A 20,721-nucleotide genomic window follows, 5' to 3' on the forward strand; every position below is an offset into this window, starting at 1 on the left:
CATATCATCAGAAATTACATAGTTACTGAAAGTCCAGACCTTTTCCACGCTCGGGTCCTTGAGATATTCAGCAGCTGACTTGGCTGAACAGCTCCATGAATTTATAGGAATGCAGCCTTATGAGCTGAGATCAAAACCAAATTTCCCATGGTTTATCCTTGTGCTGACTCAATTGCTGATTATTTTCTATTACCAGCTCTTCAGTGATCTCCTAACTGCTTAGCAAAACCTGTCTAAAACATCGTCATCTTCGAGTATTATCATCCTTGATTATTTGGACTCACTGATCGGGGCCCTGACCCCAACCCGCTGGCTGAGTTCCTGGCTTAACCTCAGACCTGCCTTATCACCAGACTTGTCTGGGTATCTGGACTCCTGACACAGTCTGGATATTGTCACTGGACCTACCCTGCCCTACTGTCACACTGGCTCCCGGCACCCCATCCCGTTCTCCATCTTGTCCCCCAACTCCTGCCATCAGCTGAGTATATCAGCAATATTAGTATTTTTTACTCACCTTGCTGACTGTTCTTCTACCCTCTCATGTTTTCTTATTTGTTGTTACAACCTCCTAATGTCCTCTTTTTCTGTACCAGGAATGAAGCTCATAAAAGTCCTCTCAGCTGTCTTGTATCTTAGTTTAAACGGTTTCTTCACAACTACCAGAGCCTTGGTCCCAGAGATCCATGACATAGGAGCTCATGTGGAATGCATGTATTTTTTCAGGGTCTCCAGGTCTGATCAAGTGAGTAAAATTGATCTTTGGCAGAGAACTCAACTAACAAATGCGATGTATGAATGTAAGCTGTAAGGTTTCCACCAGGATAGAGAAAGAACTCAGCCATTGGTGAAGTGGTGGTAACAGTGTCCACAAAAGAATTAGTAACTTGGGCAGCAACTTGTGTTTGGGAAGAACGAGGTGGACCAGAAACAGAAATGAAGAAATTTGCCACAAAACTGAATTAAGGGGTTATAATGAAAGACAGAGACAAAATACGTCAGAAACACAATAGCTCTGTAGAAATAGAAGAGACAATAAATTGGCTTCTGCTCTGAAAACACAGATGCCGAGAAATGTTCCAAAACACTGAGTTGGAATGAGGCTGTTCTGAGGCTTCCCAAAGCAGCCGCTGGCTTTACTGCATTTCAGTAATGTTTATTTTTTTTTAAGATTATTTGTCCTCATTGCTGCAAACTTATTTAAACCTTGCAGGGAGCCACCTTACAGCTAGTGTTCTGCAGACTCCCAGTGATCCCTGGCATACTTCTAGAAGGTCCCAAAAGGCAACCATTGTCAGTAGATTTTAATTTGCCATATGTATTTTTTTGAGTTTATAATTTGAAGAAGGTTAGAAACCACAGCACACACACTATATGAATGTTCACTTGTGTATATATGTTCAGCAAGATGTTTTGTAGGTTATTAGATATTTTTTCTTAAGAGTTTAGTACTCCTAATAATTCAAATTTGAAAGCACATCTATACATTGTAGCAATGTAAATCATCCTTCTACACTAAGGCCGCACTTCATAAGCAGTCTCCTGTTTTAACTGATGATTTCAAAGATCTTTGTCATGAATTGGGGTGGAGTCTCGCTGGGGAAGCTTTTAATCTAGTTTGGATACTATTGCACTTGCCTAAATAAACTCATACTTCCAGCCAAGTGAAATGATCAGTGGTAACTTCTGATCTAAAAACCGCTCACACGTGGTTCCTTCAAACAACAACACACCTACTGTTCATGCAAAAAAACCCAGCAGAGGTTGAAGATGTTTCCACTCTCTTTCTGCAGGTCACTCAAAATTATCGATTGCTAGAATATCTGAATGGCAAAGCGGGCTGGGCATGAAGACAGTGCCATGAAGAAACTACTAAAAATACATAGTTCAGTTTTTTACAATTGCATTGCTACAGATGTGATATTCATTTTTTTAGACTTCCTTTGAAACAATGCATCAATGTACCTGTACGGACTCCTACTTCAGGTTGGAAGTTGTAGCCTTAGATACATTCAGAACTGGAAAAACTCCTGAAAAAACTGAAAAAGACTATTAAGGATTTGCTTTGGATTCAGAAAGTAGAGATTTCAAAGGAGCTCAGCCTGTTTGGGTGTATTTGCTCGTTAGCCAAGCAAAACAGGAGCTGAGATGCAATTCAGCTGTGGCCTATAAATATATTCTAGACTACACGCTAGCAGAGAAGAAAAGCTTCTCTGGAATATGTTTATGCTGGAAATTAGAAGGTTACTCAATCCTCACAGCAATGATGCTTTGGAACAAGCTTTCACTGGAGGAATGAGGCAAAGCCACTTTAAGTTGCGGCTTGATTAGCTGCAAGGATGATCCTGTGGTTGTCTGTGACAAGAAATGACAGGGTGCGTGGGTCTATGGATGGGCTCCTTTTCAAAACATGGCCTTACTTGTCACAGTGGGAACTCTGGGATGCGGAGTATTCTGGAAAACCTGGCTTCTACTAGATGTCTGAAAGTGAGCAGAGGCCATTCATTAATATCCATAGTTGGCAGAGCACTTCAAACCTCCTTTTCATGTGGTGTTAACATGAGGCACCTGGAAGGTAAGAAGTAGGCATTCGATCATAGGCTACAGATTGATTCAAATAAAACAATATGTTATGAAGAATTTTCTTTAAAAAAAACCTACGAAATTCAGCATAAACAATTACACAAATGATATCTTACTCAGACTTGCTAGCAGTTACTATACTATCCCTTCCAATTATCAGTTTATTACAGGATATAGCCTTCATGTTGCACACTGTCTTCTGCAAGCCACACTGATATTCCAAGTGCACGCTAAGAGTTGCCATGACCAGGCATTTCAGAGAGAATAAGGGTAATCATGGCATCGCTAGAGATGGGTGGCACTGGCTTGCCCAAGGGCACACCAAGGCTAACCCCTATCAGCTAGAGGTTGGACTGTGTCCGGCAGGAGCACTTAGGGTGACTTAGGGTGGAAAACAACGTTGAACTGCAGGATGTAGACTAGGTATAACTGCAACAAGGCAAAAGGGAGCTTTGCTTTGCTTGCTTTTCTTATGTCGTAAAACTAAAAGAAGTGAGTCAAACAACAGCCTGACAACTTTACTAGTTTTTTGTTCTGTTTTCCTCCAGCCTTTCTTGTCTCTCTGCTTCTTTGGGTTTTTGCTTTGCCTTATAGACCTCTTGGTGGTCATGATCACAGATTTGGTTTTGGGTATTTGTTCTGGAGTCAATACAATTGGGGAGCTAAATAAGACAGGACCTTATTAAGGACATCACACTGCATCATTGTGTTTCTTCCCTCATGAGATGCTTTTGATTAGCTGCCTGAAATACAGGTTTCACAAGGAACTCCTGTGGCGCAGAAGTTTGTCTGGCAAAACTAATTGAGCAGAAATGGCCCAATTAAGAAACTCATTGTACTTTTCCACTTCTAATGGCAAACTCTGCTACAATTTATGTCCTGTAGGAAGAATTTGCAAACTTAGAAAGGGTCCTCATTATTTTTTAACTGACAAGCAGTGCAATTCTTGCATTCATCTGTGTTTGGCAGTCCCCAGAACCAGAAGCTGCAGAGAGAAAGCGTAAGTGTTGTGCAAAGCCTTCAACAAAAGCACACCCCATCCTCAGCTTCTTCAGTTAATGACCAGGTTTCAGCTGGCATGTACATGCCTAGTAATATAACTGAAAGCATTATATACGTAATTGTTTCATGTAGCAAAACAGAATGATATCTAGAGCAGCCAACAAATAGTACATGCCCCACTGTGGCTCAGCAAAAGCTTTAAACATAATTTCTCAGCTTCATCTCAAACAGAAAGCCCAACAGTATTTCAGGGAATATTCCCCCAAGAATCCACTTTCTCAATGAAAGCTCATAAGCAACAGGGGAACAGGCAGAGAGCTCACTCAAAACATCAGCTCTGAACATTTGGTCCTGTCTCTGCTAGCAGTTTCCTCTAGCAGGAATGTTTTTCCGGATCCTGCCATTTAAATGTCTCCTGCTAGCAACCAGCTTAAACCTCCAGGCCTTCAGTCCATCAGTTCAGTACTAAAGTCCTTCTACTCCTTCAAGTTCTCAGCTGAGAATTGTCCAAAGGAGAGGATACACCTATATGGGAATAAAATACAGAGTTTTTCCAGTTAAACCATTTCAGGCACCAAAATCTGCCTGTCCCAAACACACACACACAAAATTCTTAGCAAGGCAAATACTTTCCTTTGACGAGTAAACAGCTGATCAAGACAAACAGGTCAGCAGCTTGCTGAGCAACATCTAGGGCCATTGCCCACATGATTTACTGGTCTTTGAAGAATATATTGCCTTCAAAGAAGCTATATTGTTAAAAGGGAGAGAAAGAAGGTACAGTGACCTTGTTACCTATAGGAACATTAGGAACATTCCACCTTTATAAACCTTACTCTTATCCGATGTCTTCTGGGTAAGACTTTTCCATGTACTTTGACACGATCACTTGTACTTTTTATTGCATGAACACTTACTATGTAACACAAAAGAGCAATTGAAAGCAACTGGTTTATTTTCCGTACAAGATTCATTTGTATTGCTTTCATCATATCCCATTACTAAAGCAGCAAATTCCTACTTGTCTGTAAGAGTTGATAGTGCCACCTTCTCTCCTCCTTTCTCCTCCAGAGATTTAACTATGCAGAAGGTTGATCTGCTACTGAAAATCTTAAAATTTGCTCCCTAACCCATGGCCGCATGACCCACCCATTCATTTTGCAGTAGCTCTGGCCCACATGCCTTTCTACAAGCCAATTTGACTCACTAAACCCACAGCAAACGCCCTCCTCCATTTTTGTTAATTTTGTTTTCTCCCGTTTTATTGGATTAAATCAGCTCATAGGAGTTGGCCAAGCAGCAGAAACTGCACAGCGCCAGCAGCTTTCTGGGCAGAAATAGAATTTCTGATTTCCATCAGCAGTGAGCTGATAACTTGGCTCACTGCATCTTGAGAAAACACACTGAGCCATCAGAACAATCATGTGAACATGCCTCATCTACACAGTTTAAAACCAGATTAGCTTAACTCCTGCTAAAGGTTCTGTAATCCACACTGACTTTGCGCATGAAGAGACTTCCTACCATCAGTTTTGCAAGCTCATCTGTTAAGGCAGCATCCTTCAACAGAAAAGTGGCAAGATCTTAAGAGAGCCACAAGCATTTTTGCAGTGATCATCCAACTGAAGCCCAGGAGTACGCAAAGCTATTGCTGAAGAAAGAATGCAAGGAACGACTGATGTAATGCAAGGTTGAATGCAGAGAAAACCAAAAGGCACCAGATTTAGCAAGTAGAGGTAGGAGTGGTTTCCACACAAAGAACTTTATTTTCATAAATACAGCAGTGAAAAAGCAAACTTTTAAAGAAGGAGGGGAAAAAAAAGGGAGCTTTATGTCTAATAAAAACATTTTCTCTAAGACAAAAATCATTTACATTCTGATAACTCACATTCAAAAATAAATAGAGAAAGGCAGCAGGGCATAACATTCAAATGAATACCTAGTAAAAGGTATTAATGTATTTTTATTAATAATCAAGAATATAACACTGCAATATTTAATCTTGAATTTGTATCTACAAATGCCATATCCTATACAGCAATAAATCAAGACATATACACTATAAGGAGCACATACACTAATTTCTGTTAAGTTGAAAAAGTAGGAATCATAGTTAACAAAAATCTCCTCCAAACTGGTGACATAGAAAAACCACTTTGAATGGTAAACAACAAAAATAAACACTGAAATAACTAAAGAAAACTAGTTTAAAAAGAAATACAATTGACAAATAGGAATCACAATGTAGGATTACCTCTCCCCCAAATATCCAATCATTTATTTTGCTCAAAAGTAGATTACATAGCACACAGAAAAGTTATTATATTTCAGTATAGTACTGATATGCAGGCTTTTGCAATTTGGTCCATTTACATTTTGCTGATTATTTTAGCCTGCCGTACTGGAAAGAAAAGTTGTGTGTCCCTCAATCTTTGGATATAAAAAAAAGAGAAATTACATTCTTCAGCACAAAAGCAAGATTTTGAGAAATCTGTGCATTATTTTTTTGGTTAAGCATATTTAGTTTATTACTTTCATTCATGCAAAAACTGTGAATTAATCCCATTCCAGATGAAGATTTTACCATAAAATTTAAATAGTCAATTTATTAGATTACAGAACAATGGAAAAAAGCTTAATCCACATAATATCTTGCTACTGAACTGTACTCAGTTAGTCAAAATTACACTAACCTTACACATTTGCCTTCTTAGAAACACAGGCGTAACAATTCATTCATGAAAGCTACAAGACATACAAATTTAAAATAGAACAGATCTGAAAACTATACTTACTCATTTTTACGTAAAAGGTTCAAACATTTATAAAGCTACATGTAACCTCCAAAGAACATGGACACTAAATTGTTAAACAAACTACAAGTAACCACTGCAGACCTGACAGTTATACTAAAGAAAAATGACTAATATCATTATGCTATCAAATTCTTATATTTCCTAAAAATGTAAGTGCAAATCAGAAGTTGCAGTTCAAATGTGTAGAAAGCTTGAAATGAGTAAAATAATTCAGGTGTGTAACATTATTAATATTCTGTGTTAGCCACATAAGATATAAATATAGATTGGAATTTTAACTAGGGGAAAAGATTTTTTTGAGGTCAGGAGAGATAAATTCAACAGGATTATATCTCTGAAGGAGCAGAGAGAATCATCAAACAAACATTCTGTCATTGCCAAATTATGCCTTAGGCACTGTACTCAATTGAAAAAATAGATCATTTTTGGCAAGTAAATTTGCAAAGCAATCACCGGTACAATCACAAACAAAATATATTCATACTCTGAAGTTACACAGCCTTTCATCAACATCTCAAAGCATGTTATGGAGCAAACATATTCTCTCCTTCTTGTAGCAAGAGGCACAGAAGACCTGCCCAAAGTCCCCAATCTCCACATCAATGCATTCGTTTTTAAGCAGAATCCATATTTCCCAAATTTGATACTCATTCTCAGGACTCTATAGAACAATTGTCACCTATCGTATTATGTTAATTTGACATATACTATAGCAGAATTATATATATGTGAGAAATCCAGTTTGCAAAGATTACAAATGTATCAAGCTGCCAGTAAACAGTTCCTATATCTACATATGACGGTGCAAGTTAGTGGTGTCATAAAGGCACTTGTCTCTCACAGACAGTATTGTCTTCTGTAATCAGTCAAAAATAGATCTAAAAATATTTATTTTAACATCCAAAATGGTTTTTACTCCTTAAAGTGGTGCAAATCATCATCTATAGAACAATAATTCATTAATTCAACATGAAAGAGCTAAGTGCAAAGTATCCATAATTAAATATATCTTTATAATTAATTCATTTTAATGCCATGCTCTCAAAAAAATGCCAAAAAACATGCTATAGTAGAAATGTGATTGGCACTAGCAGCCACAAATAAAAAGGTAGGTGCATACAATAGTACAAGCAAGCTTATTTACAAAGTTACTAAAACAATTAGGTGATGAGTTGCAAGGAGAGACATTTGCCACAAGTCTTTTCCAAGACATGCTTGAAGCCACACCTGACCAGTATGAAATATATAACACGCATTTACATCATTAGGGACATCTTTATAGCTGGCTACCTAATCTTACAAAAATAATTCCAAAATGCTCGTTCACTTCAAAGTGAATCCTGTTTCTGTTTTCACCGAATGTGAAAAGACAAGTCAAAACCAGATCTAACAACAGAGTTTAAAAAGACACCTAAGCAGCCACTAAATAAAGTTCAGTGCAGTTTTCAGGGGTTTATGGATGGCAGTGTGAAACCCTCGAAATCACAGAACGGTTTGGGTTGGAAGGCACCTTAAAGATCATCTAGTTCCAACCCCCCTGCCACGGGCAGGGACACCTTCCACTAGACCAGGTTGCTCAAAGCCCCATCCAGCCTGGCCTTGAACACTTCCAGGGAGGGGGGCATCCACAACTTCTCCGGGCAATCTGTTCCAGCATCTCACCACCCTCACAGTGAAGAACTTCTTCCTAATATCACATCTAAATCCACCCTCTTTCAGTTTAAAACTGTAACCCCTTATCCTATCACTACACTCCCTGATGAAGAGTTCCTCCCCATCTTTCCTGTAGGCCCCCTTTAGGTACTGGAAGGCTGCTATAAGGTCTCCCCGGAGCCTTCTCTTCTGCAGGGTGAACAACCCCAACTCTCTCAGCCTACCCTCACAGGAGAGGTGTTCCAGCCCTCTGATCGTCTTCGTGGCCTTCCTCTGGACTCGCTCCAACAGGTCCGTGTTCTTCTTACGTTTGGGGCCCCAGAGCTGAACGCAGTGCTCCAGGTGGGGTCTCATGAGAGCAGAGTTGAGGGGTAGAATCACCTCCCTCAACCTGCTGACCATGCTTCTTTTGATGCAGCCCAGGATACGATTGGCTTTCCGATTTATCTGGTCAGTATATATGTACAGATTTTCCTCTCCAAGTCTCAGGACCTTAAAGCAGTAATTTGAAAGAGTTTCCACCAACAAAAGACCTGTTTTTGCAAATCAAAGGGCTCATACATTACAAAAAATAGACATAACTGGCTTTGCCTATGTAAATGCTAATTTGCAGTTGGCATTATAGCTCCATTAACTGAGAAACCTAAACACCCAGAAAGGTGTGATGGATGGAATAAATCAAGTACAACCCAAAAGGCAGCAAGTTTTTTGCCTTTAATACTTTCTGTCGTAACAGCACATTAAGAGTATATCCAGACTGCTGTGAAGTTGCTGGATGGAGCCTCATGCCTGAATACTAATTTTCATGTCCAGTCTTCTTTAAATAGTTTTGCCAGTACTGTATCATAAGGAAGTTTCTGCATCTTTGAAAAATCTGTATTCACGGAACATTGCACAAGGTTATTAGAACAAGAACAGAAGAAAAAAGGAAGCCATTTGATCAAGTATTAAGCTATTCCTTCAGAGAATCACACTTCTTTGCTTATAGCAATGACCAGAATTGCTGATGGTATACTGACAGTTGCCATGGCAAGTGGGTGACTGTGTGGGATAGCAGACATATAGCCAAGTCAACTGCTTATGCAATCTCCGTGTTTAAGCAAGCACAGAACACACCACTTTTATTATGTGCTGCCAATGATCTGCATAAAGTGCCAAAGGAAAAAAATGTTCTTCTATGTTAGGCCATGGCTGTTTCAGTATTCCCATTCATCTGTTTTCATGTCCAGATAGTAAAGAATATTCTGCGCAAGCTTTACCGCTTGCTTTCTGGCAGCCTTACACCGCTCGTCACCTTGTGGATCAACAGCATCAAGTGCTAGAAGTTGTTTTGTAAGAAGTTCTTCCAATCGCATGTAGTTTTTATCCGTTCTGTTTCCATCAAATGAAATCACCTCCTGCTGAATTTGAGACAAGTTTCCAAGAACAGTCCAAACTGCTTTATGAGACTGATGTTCGGCAGCAGTTTGCTCTGAATACATTTGCCTTTTTTCAAGTGCTTCCTTCAAATCAATGTATGTTATGAGAGTTTGAACTTCTATTACTGCTCTTCTCCTGGCTTCTCTAATACAGGGGTTTTTTCCTGGACTCACCTCATCTAAGTGCGCAATTAATCCCTGCAATTCTGCTTTGGATCCCAAATACAAATCAGAAGCATTCTCTGTTTTTAAAAGTAAAGAATTAACTTCCTTCATTTTCTTGCGGATCTCTTCTATTTTTAGAATGGACTGATTTTGTGCCAAATCATAAGCGTGAGTAGAATTTGCTTCTTCTTCCAAGTCCAGGTATTTCTGCAATTTATTGATCTCTTCCACTACTTCCTTTCTGTAATTTCTTATTTCCGTGCGACCACAGACATCTAAAGCATCCAAATCAGCAATGAGGCCTGTAAGCACACAGGATAGATGCCTGCAGGTATCATTACTACTCACTCCCATTAGAAGCGCAATAAGAGTTCCTCTGGCTTTGTTCACATCACACATTACAGAGTTAATTTTGGAGACAGAAGGATGTGCATCATTAGAGAGTGGCAGGGACAGCTGTTGCTTTACACAGCTTTCTATAATCTCCTGAACAGCACATACTTTTGTCAGAGTGCGATATCTTGCTTTGCGTAAAGAAACTTTCCCTCCAGTTTTCACCTGGGTAAGCCTCAATACAATGTCCTGAATACCTTCTTCAAATTCATCACTTATACAGTTACCTCCTTTGTAAAAAGGTGTAATCTCGCGTTCCACAAGTGACTGTGCCTCCTTGAATATAGCCTCTATTTCCAGTCTGCGTGGATGGTTTGCATTTTGTTCCAGTTCCTTAAGCAGCCTCTCTGTTTCCTGAGCAGCTCGCTTTCTGGCTTGCTGAATATCCCCCTTTCCTTCGGTGTCTACAGAATCGATTTCAAAAAGCTGTTTAGTAAGACTCCTTTCTAATTTCTTGTAATCTCGATCAGTAGACAGACCACTGAAGACAACCACTTGCTGTTCAATCTCTTTGACTTCTTTCTGTATTTCATGCAACCGTTTTATGGATGGGTGTTGGTTACCCATATCCATTCTCTTCTTTCGTCCAGTTTCAGATGAACTACAAGGAAAGTGAGAACAAGACTTGTGATTAATAAAGTGTTATGCAAACACGTCACAACTTTCACAACATCCTGAAGCACTTCAACATTACAGCTATTTTAAATATCGCTAGCAATAGGAATAAACCACTTGGCTGATATTTCGTAGCCATTTCTCTATTGTTTCACACCTCTTTCTCCTGCTGGGGCTGCAGGGGTGATGCTTTAGTTACCACACGACCAGCTCTTAGCGTTCACCCACAACCTTCAACCCTCCCTTCCCCACCTGCTCTGCAGCTGAAGGCATCGCAGAACACACCGGACACCCGCGGCCCAGGGGAAAAACAGCGGCAAAACCCTACCGCCCTTGGGGTGCCACAACCCCAGGGGCAGGGCTGCCTTCCCCCGCACAGGCCCCACAGCCGACGCTCCCCCCTCCGCACCCGCCACCCCCGGCGGCCCCCTCCAGGCCCCTCCACAGCAGCAACCTCCCGCCCCCGGCGATGGGGCCCGACGAAGCGGGGAGAGGACACGACAACGGGCCACTCCGGGGGAGCCCGGAGGCACCTGAGGAGAGGCTCGTCCCCACCCGCCTCCCCCGCCCCCGCCCGTAACGCTCCCTCCCGGCCCCCCGCCCGCCCTTGCTCCCGCCGTCTCACCCGCCGGCCGCTCCGGCCAAGGGACCCGCTGCCCGGCCCGGCGCTGCGCCACGGGCCGAGCGACAGCGAACCCCGGGAGCCCCGCCCCGCGGCCGGGCGGCGGCGGAGGCGGGAACGGCGCGGCCGAGGGACGCGGCCCCTTCCCCAGCGCCGCCTCCGGTCGCAGCGCCGCGCTCCGGCCGGCCTTGCCTTTGCGACACCGCCGTAAAGCGCCAGCCGCCGGCAGGAGGCGGGCGATGGCGGCGGTCCGGGTGCTGCGGGGGGGCGGCTGCTGCCGCCACCGCCACCGCTTCCTTTTCTCCTCCTCCTCAGCCGGCGGCGGCCCCACGACTGAGCGCGGGGAGCGGCACGAGAGCGCGGTAAATCCGGGTGGGAGGGGGGGGAGGCAACTCCTGCGTCCCGGAGCCGGCCTGCCGCAGGGGAGGCCTCGAGGTTTCCCGCCCCTGCGGAGCCCTGAGGGGGAGCGGGGGAGGCCGCCCTGGCTGCCCCCGCGGTAACTCGCAGCGTCTCTGGGCGGGTGCGTCCCGATAAAAGCCTGCGGTTCCCACGGCCTCTCGTTGTTTACGTGTTTTCCAACGCTCCCAGTGTTTGTAAATACCGCGCGGGCCTTCCCGCGCTGGGCGGGTGGGGCGCTGAGGCACAAGGGAAGTAAAACGCTTTTACAAACGGAGCGGTAAGTTACGGGCTGTTAGAGCCAGTTCTTCCTAAACCCGGCCTGAAAAGTTACATGCTTGTGCGTGTTCACGAGGATGCACGAAGAAAGCAGCGCTTAGGAAGACTTACATGCTTGCTAGTTCTTGCCATCAAATATTATAACGAAGTGGAATATCAGTGATACAAAGATGAAAAAAAAAAAAGTTGCTTTTAAAAAAAATCATGATTCATATCTGTTGGAAAAGAGTCAAAGGTATCTTTGTAGCACATTTCTAAATAAAAGTAAATTTTAAATGTATCACATTGTTTTTGGTCAGGGTAAGTGAATGTGTATAATTTCTGAACTTATGCATATATGTTTTAAGGTTGTGTGGCGTTTTGGAACTTATTTCAAATCGGGGTGTTCTTCAAAAACTCTGCTGAAGTGGTCATAATGAGTTCTGCCTGTATTTTCAAGGGCCTGGGTTTCAGCCCCCCCGCACACTCCCGTAATGACTGGATTGGCCCCCCCGACAAGCACTCCAACCTGCGGCCGGTCATCTTCTACGTGCCCCCCAAGGAGTCTCCCCTGGAGCGGCGGCTGCGGGAGGCACGGCAGGAAGCCCAGGCCTGCGACCAACGCTTCTGGGCGCAGCACAACCGCGCCTTCCGCCAGGTGAGCCTGCCGCAACGCCCGGTGTGGCTCAGCTCCCGCCCGCCCACCTGAAATCGGAGGGTTTGGTCTCCGTGAGGTAGAGTTAAGTTCTGCCCGCTGTTACTGGCTGGTAATTGATACCGTTTCTTTTAATATGCATGGTGTCTTTGTGGAAATTACTTTTTTGTCATTCATTCCTTTAAAATGATGTACAAAACTAAAGAGCCTGCATATTTTATTGCTGTTTAGTAGCATATAATGATATTTGCCTTTTTCCTATCTTGCACTGAAAATATGAAGTTGTAGCCACCCTACATGCAAGACCTGTCTGTGACTAGAGCGGCTGTTGAAAATGATTCTGCAGGTCTTCTTGCTCTGTCATAAATGAGAGAAATCAGGTGTAATCACCAAGGGTAAATGAGGGACATGCCCTGTTTCACTGGCAGTGTATCCCAACAAGGCTAAAAGTGGGGACTTTTCAGTCGTGGTCTGTCTTCTTTCCTGATTGCAGCATTGGTTAGGAGACACTGAATTTTGTTGGCAGAACAGTAATGGTTCAGTAATTCACCATCATTTGTGATGATCTTTGATCATCATATCCTTCCAAAACTTGCAAAGGTCTCAGAGAAAAAATGAAGCTTGTTTTTTAATTCCATAGAACTGCTTTTTAAGTTTGAAAAACTTATGTACAAATAATTATTCTGTTTCCATCTAAGTAATTTCAGTTTTTAAGGCTGCATTGTTTTCCTCTATGCTCAAATTCTCAGCTATACAATACAGCACATCTTCATAGTTTCTCTTACAAACTGAAGGTTTGGATCCTGTCAAACAATACTGAAGTTCAGCTGTAACTTTACTCCACAAGTACTTTTTATATATTTCAGTAGCACACCTGCATGAATTAATTGATGCATGCAGGTAGCAGGATCTAAGTGACAAGTTACAGGTTTAACCAACTCACTGGATTCAGGAAAATGTTTTATTGACATTTCCAAGTATAATGAGTATTACTTGTTATTTCAGAGGGTATTAAGCACTACGCTGCTATGTGATTAAAAACAGTGGTTAACTTCAAGGACTGACTACATCAGATTCTAATGTGGAAACACATGTTTTAGGAAAAAGAAGAATTTATTTATTCAAGACTGAAAGCCAAGGGTCTGGAAATGAGAGATGAAACAGGTTAGTGAGATCTTTGTTTATAGTTTAGGATGCATTCTGAATTCTGTTTAACTTTGAATTTTGTTAGTTTATGCTCTTTGTGTTGTGTCACAAGTAAATCTTGAGGGTAGGATTTAGAAGTGTTTTCAGGAGCATGATAAAAAAAGAGGGGAGGAGCTCTTCAGAGATGTGCATGTGGGGGTCAGATCATCTGTTGCACTGTTCTTCCCCTAATTCCTTCCCCACAGCTGGAGGGAATGCGCTGAAATCCTAGCTAAGTAATATAATCAATCTGTAGTCTAAGGAGGAAGGGGCTTTTACCTTTCATGCCTCCTAACCCAGTGAGCTAGCTGAGCTAAACATATAGAGCATTTGCCTCAAGTGCACGTTATCGTTGGGTGGATAAATTCACGCTCTTTGGCTTCAGGTCAACAGTGTATACAATGAATACAATATTTTTCCTTGAGGGAGGATAAGACAGCTTCTGAGGAGACAGCAGCTGCTATCTGCCTGTCTTTGCCTGAGCACAGTTGCTGTAAAATAGTTGCCTCTCTAATTCATTATGTGAAAGTGAAAACAAGATGCCTTCATACTAACAGTGAATTGGCCATTGTAGTATGAGGTTGAACATTTTTTTCATAAAATAATGATCTGTTTGAGTTTAGTAAAGCATCTGCTCTGACGTTCTGTATATCACAGACCTTTATTTTTCTCTTCTGTTTGTATCCTGGTGATCACTGTTTGTTGAGAAATAATTTTAATTAAGTTCTGTGTTTTTTAGAAAACGCTTCTTTTATATTGCCGTTTTGGGTTTTTTTTGTTTTGTTTTTATACCCTAGAAATAAAAGAAAAAATAGTAAGCATGTACATCCCTTAGTAATAAAATTATATTGGCTGCATGTGTTGATTAACTCTGTTCTGTAATACAGCTGCGTGTGTATATAAAAATAAGAGTAATAACAATATACATGAACATGGAACAAAACGTATTTTTTATATAAGTGAATCTACAATCAGTTCTGCTGATACCAGTATGAAGAAACAAATTAACTATAGGTGTTAAGTAGGCAGCCTTCAAATAGTCTTAGAGTAAATTTATCCCATAGTATGTTAATCCATTGTAATATATTAGATTTGTAAATAATGAGGAATAGAACTGATCAATAATTTACATTTCTATGATCAGTCTCAGGAGCTTTAAAATGCATTTTGGAACAGTAACAAGTTGAATATCACAGTTCAATCTCCCTCATCATATCCATGTCCCCTGGGACATTCAAATTTGACCCTCATTTTAGAAACATTAAAAGTGCCAGAAAGTTTGTATAGGAATTATGTGGTAGAGTTGAGAATATTTGCTGGTTCTCAGGATTCTACATCTGTGCTGTAGCCACAGGTTTTCCTTTCATGTTCTGTGGAGAGAATCCATCTCCTCTTATATTCTGCTTATGAGAGTGGCATATTCAAAGTCATCTTCTGTACTTGCCTCTTCACAAAATAATTGTCTACTATGTTGTTAATAAATCTGACATCTCGGAACGTAATACTCTTTGGTGTAAGTTACTTGAAATTTATCAACAGCAATAGAAAAAAATGTACATCTGAAAATATCACGTCAGTCATGGATAGTGTTCTTTCTATATTTATTGACTTGCTTTAGGGGGGAAATTTAAGTTACTAAGTGCTCTTACTGGTGCTGTTTAGACTTTAGCCCCACGAGAGATTAATTTTACTCAAAGGATAGATACTCCTAGATCTATGAACCTTTTCATGGGGGTCCACTAGTTCCCTAAACAATCTAAGACCTGATAAACATAATCACTTTCACAAGTAATAAGGGCTTAAGAGTTATGCCAGCTTCAAGATGATCAGTATTTTTTAATCTGCTGTGCTCCCTAGATAAGTTTTAAAAAGTTGGAAGATAAAAGCATATTAATTTGTTCAGGGTTACACGGGAAGCTTGTAGGAGCAAGGAGTCAGACCTAGCTCTCCTGCATCCGAACCCAGTGTTTTAATCCAAAGAACTATCTTGACATTGTTATGCCAAAACTTATTTTCAGGTCAAAAAGCAACACTGAATGCAGAAGAAATGGCTGACTTTTACAAGGACTTTCTAAGTAAAAATTTTAGAAAGCATATGCAGTATAACAGGTATGTAGAAGGTATTTATGTTGACTATTATACATTACAGTCTAAGTGAAAGGTATAAGATCAAATTTAAAATTTGAACCTTTTTTTCCATAAACAGCACCTGAAACTATCATTCCAGAAAATTATTTTTTTAAATGCTATTATTAGCATTTGACAGAAATTTGCATTATCATTTGAGTTCTACTGCTTATGGCTGATTTAGTGGAGAGATGAATCTCATGTCTGAGATTGAGTGCCTGACCTTGTGTCTCAATTTTTTCTCTTATGGCATGGGTCTTTTCATGCTGCTAATTGAAACTGATAAATATGCAAATAAAACAGTTGAAATTTCTATATAACAGATTCTAGTTGACTGTTAAATAAGGACTGGTAAATGTGATTCATCTCAAAGGAAAATTGTTTAATGAGAGTAATATTTAGTGTTCTTGTTTTTATTATTTTGCAAGCATCTAGTAAAAATGAAAGTGATTAGCCTTGAGTTTGAGGGGTTTTTGTGTGGCGAAGCATTAGTAAAATCATCGCCTGAACTCATCCTGTGTAGAACCTCAGCTACAATTGGTTAAGCCCACATCCACCGTGCCTCTTCACAACATCTACTGCATTGTTTCAGTGTTACTGTTTGTACAACAGCTTGATAAACTGGATTGGGGATCTGAAACAACTGAAAAATGACTTGCAAACACACATTACCCTCCAAGTAGCCGTGCACGCTTGGTAGAGGGCTAGAAATGAGGAAGGAATGGGAAGCTGGAGGAGGATAGCACTTAATCCAGTTACAGTAGCACTGCCCACTGAATATGAAACCACAACTTCAGTTTCTTCTCTGTATTGGATTGAAAGATTATTGGGCTCAAAGGTGTCAAGTGTTACTGGGTTCCTAATGGTGTAATGCTAGTGAGAATTCTACCATCACTATAATTGATCTATAACAAATTGTGGTTTAGGGTTCTTTGTACGTATTGTGCGTATACCGTAATAGACTGTACCGTAAGAACAATTCTACTGTAACAAATATTTAAAACAAATATGCACATCTTGTCTGGCCCATGGGGGGAGGGGGCGGGGGAGAAACCTCACCATAAACCTAAGCAACAGCATGAAAGGATGGAAAGTAAAAAATTATTTTTAATAAGAGGATTGTTATTCAAATTGCCTATAACTGAGTGAGAAAGCAAATAGTTTATCTTAGAACTGGTCACCAGATGCCATTGTTGTATTGACCTCGGGATAGTATCCTGTCTTCACGGTAGGAGAGTTCAGGCTTTGTGCCTAAATATGACCTTGCCTGTTGCTGCCTTGTAAAATCAGGTAGTGTAAGCTGCATTGTTGTTGTTTCAAAGTGGAACTGCACAGCCCTGAAAACAGTGGAGCTTTTTACAGGCACTCTGATTTTGAGGGGTCATATTTGTAAAAATCTGTTCATGCATTCAGCTGTATGTTCCTTTGCAGTATTGCCAGCTGGCCTGAAAACTGTGGCCGCTGAAGTGTTGCAACTTCTAAAATTTAGTTAAAATTGAAGCAATGACTGTGCATAGCTGCCATGAGTATTTAGTTCAGGGTACTTAGACTGGAAATACAGCCTAGTTTAGGAAAAAAAAAATCGAGAAGGATATAGGAAATGAGATGTGAAAGGGGAAAAGAAACAGTTGCAATGTTAGCATGATATTTTGATTTAACATGACATTTGAGGGGGTAGCTCAGTGCTGCTTGTCAGCATGATTTTGGCTACTATCCTTACTGAGAGGTTAGTATCTCAGGTTTATGTTAGATCTGTACATCCAAGGTTTCCCACAGAGATCTCAAGAGAAGACCTAAATCCCAGTGTTTAATATTCCTTGCTAGTTCTACAATAAGTGTATTCTATTGCTTCTTGTGCAGCATTTTACAAAATGGGGGAGGGACCCTTGTTAGAAACTAAAAGAAGTTATGATATTACTTTAGTTTGTAACAGGGCAAGAATTTGAAGCAAGTTCTCGGAGGTTAAAAAGGGCTGATACAGACTATCCTATCTATATCTTGAATAGGTTCCAGAAGTCATGCATGCTTCATAAAAGCTATTTAAAGCTATAAAGGCTAACTTTCACAATATTAAAGACATAATCTTTAAAAGGTACTGCATTAGAAACATAATGTTTCCTGTATTGGGTTATACAATTAGTCTTTGAAGTGTGACTTTATTTTATTTTTTCCCACCCTTATAGGTGACCAACTATGCCCTTTCCAACACACGCATCTTCATACATGCACAAACAAATCCTACCCATAGCACAGCACTGGCACGAAATTCTTCTAGATAGCTTGATGATCAGCTTTACCTCTGAAACATGAGATACAGTTACAATTATTTTATCTTACCTGATTTCAAATACAGTTGGTCATAAAACTACCCATCCCCTAACTTTTTTACAGTTAAGCTCTCAATGGTTGTAGCCCTATAGTCCACATGTAATCTGTAAGTGGGTGTGGATATTCACATAGACCTTTTCATACGTTATTTACCTCTCATTAGGCAGGAAAAGTGTTGCCACAAAGAATGGAAAATGCAGGTCATCACTGAATTGTCATTTGTCAATGCCAAAGGATATTTTAATATAATTGTGTACCTTTTTCCTGTTCTTGTTCTGTGTGCTGATGATTTTCCTGGCTTTGGAATCCTAGAGATTGGTATAAACGTAACTTTACTATCACATTCCTCATGGGACAAGTAGCACTGGCAAGAGCTCTGAGGTGGCTTCGTTGGAAAAAGAAAAATGTTGGAAATTAATCACAGCTCCATGAAGAATGCAACACTAGCGAGGCCTGCTACAAACTTGTTGTTTATAGCGATGTTCAGAATCTGAATGACTAATGTAATAATTGCTTTAATCTGTTTGTTAACCTATGTAAATAAAAGTTGCCATTGGTCTTAATTTATAATCACTATGTAGATTTCCTTTACCTTTTATTCCAAGAATATCTAAAATATTTCCCAACCAAAACACAACTGAGAAAACTATTAAAAGCTGTTCCTCGTTTACATTAAATGGAATGGATCACAACTGTCACGTTTTTACCACAGAGTCATAGCTCCTAAATAACACGTGATTCAGTATACTGTACCTGAACTTGGGTCAGAGAATGATGTCTCCACCAACCATATTAGTATGTAAAGACAAAAATGCCTCATTTTGCAGCAGTTGTCTGTCTGGGGCAGTAGCTATCCATAAGTAATACAACATGGCTGAAGGAACAAGTATGATTTGTGAGTATATGTACAATCAATTTAGAATAATCCTCTTTTCACTGTGATTATTTCCTATTTTTAATAAAGATTTAAGATACGATTTCATATAAATTACTAATGCAATAGGATCTTCTTAGAGAATTTTGTTTTAATTAAAAGAAATGTGCCCCCCTTGGACAAGAATTCCTCTAACCTATGATTGGTAAAGATTTTAGTTGCTGAGCAATAAAACAGATGCGTTGCCAGTCACTTAATCTCGGTAGAAAAGGAAACTGATACTTGGCTGTACGGAGGAGAACAACATCAGTACTAATACGCACTGCTTTCTACTCATTCATTTCTTTCAAAAACACTGGTATTCTCACCAGTTTCTCTGAGGCACTCAAAGCAACTCACCTGAGGGTGATTTTTCTGGCCTCCAGGTATGTAACATCAATTGGAAAGAGGTTGGTTTAAGTGAAGTCTTAAAATGTTATGCCATGTATCTGTAATTTAAAAGAAGTTCCATTCCTCGGAATGTTCTCCCTGTCCATTTATATAGTTAAATTATTTTTTTGATACAGTACGTACTAAGAGGATTCTGTTAAAAAGAACGAATGTTGTCAAATGAAGCGTGTTTTTGTAAAGCTATGCTGTAGGGAAGGTTCTGCTTTTGGAAACGTCAGCTCTAGCCATTGACCTGTTTTTCATGTCTAAACATGACATGATTTATTCACAGGCTTTTTCAGCTGGAGCAAAAAGAGCTTTGTCAATATCAACTGTAATAATTCCTTTGCAAGATGAAATAAATATTAATGATATAGTAGCAGATCGCACTGTTTCATACAATGATGATATCATCATTGGGGCTACGATGGTCACTGAATTGTGGTTTTAACTGTTGTGTTATTAGTAAATGAAAACAGTCATTAATAGCGTTTGCTGAGGTGACAACTAACACTTCTAGGAAAATATTATTTGTGAATGTTATTTACTGCATCAGTACTGTAAAAGGTGTATATTTATTAAAAAGTTACAAAATGCCATGTTTCTTTAGGAAAATAAATTTTTGAAATAGACTGCTGTGGGTATGTAATGTAATTCTTCAGGGCTTTACAGTAAATAATATCTGGCAGTATACAAGCTTTGACAACAATGCGAATGCACACTTTAATAAATAGTTCCAATGTAAAAGAATGATTGGATAATGTAAGAAAATATCCCTGAAAGGCAGAGACCAGAACCCCGATGGACTGGTGGTTGATAGCCGTATGTTCTGACAGCCTATGCGTAAGATCCCTAAGGCAGTTTCACATATGCTTTAAGTGGGTAGAGGTCAATCAAAAGAAGCATTTTCATTTTCTGACCTGCTCACTTTTATTAACACAGACATTTTTGTGTCTGCCTGCTGAACCAGATCAGGAAATTGATTCACTACTAGAACTAATCCAAGGAAAAAAGTGTTAGATGTCAGTTGAATTAATATGCCTCATCATGCAGATATAAGTGTTCTACTGTTGGCGTGGGGGAGATGCGGGAATTCAGATGGAAGGTTTGGATTGCGCTTCAGTCAATTCACAGTTAAAACTGTTTTCTGAATGTGTAATTTTAGTGTAGGTCACTTAATATAATCAGTATACAATGGATCA

At 40.2% G+C, this 20,721-nt stretch overlaps 2 protein-coding genes across 2 annotated transcripts; one reads left to right on the forward strand and one right to left on the reverse strand.

Annotated features, from left to right (window-relative positions):
• Nucleotides 1–5,328: 5,328 nt before the first annotated feature.
• BAG5 (BAG cochaperone 5) lies at nt 5,329–11,325 on the reverse strand. Its single transcript, XM_050897875.1, has 2 exons — nt 11,271–11,325; nt 5,329–10,631 (listed from the first exon to the last, which is right to left on the reverse strand). Exon 2 carries the CDS (start codon nt 10,601–10,603, stop codon nt 9,251–9,253), a length of 1,353 nt encoding a protein of 450 aa, XP_050753832.1. The 5' UTR covers nt 10,604–10,631; nt 11,271–11,325; the 3' UTR covers nt 5,329–9,250.
• A 181-nt stretch (nt 11,326–11,506) lies between these two features.
• LOC127016866 (cytochrome c oxidase assembly factor 8) lies at nt 11,507–20,151 on the forward strand. The gene is made up of 5 exons (XM_050897622.1): nt 11,507–11,629; nt 12,382–12,579; nt 13,677–13,740; nt 15,780–15,870; nt 18,529–20,151. Exons 1-5 carry the CDS (start codon nt 11,507–11,509, stop codon nt 18,632–18,634), a joined length of 582 nt encoding a protein of 193 aa, XP_050753579.1. The 3' UTR covers nt 18,635–20,151.
• Nucleotides 20,152–20,721: the final 570 nt, after the last annotated feature.

Source organism: Gymnogyps californianus, chromosome 5, assembly GCF_018139145.2.
Source record: "Gymnogyps californianus isolate 813 chromosome 5, ASM1813914v2, whole genome shotgun sequence".
In the NCBI taxonomy this organism is placed as follows: Eukaryota; Metazoa; Chordata; class Aves; order Accipitriformes; family Cathartidae; genus Gymnogyps; species Gymnogyps californianus.

What these genes read in the sequence shown, in the direction of transcription:
- BAG5 (XM_050897875.1), bottom strand. Translation starts at nt 10,603, where the DNA reads ATGGATATGGGTAACCAACACCCATCCATAAAACGGTTGCATGAAATA.
- LOC127016866 (XM_050897622.1), top strand. Translation starts at nt 11,507, where the DNA reads ATGGCGGCGGTCCGGGTGCTGCGGGGGGGCGGCTGCTGCCGCCACCGC. An exon ending in GGGAGCGGCACGAGAGCGCG is followed by an intron (nt 11,630 to 12,381) that starts GTAAATCCGGGT and finishes TGTATTTTCAAG; the next exon opens with GGCCTGGGTTTCAGCCCCCC. An exon ending in ACAACCGCGCCTTCCGCCAG is followed by an intron (nt 12,580 to 13,676) that starts GTGAGCCTGCCG and finishes CACATGTTTTAG; the next exon opens with GAAAAAGAAGAATTTATTTA.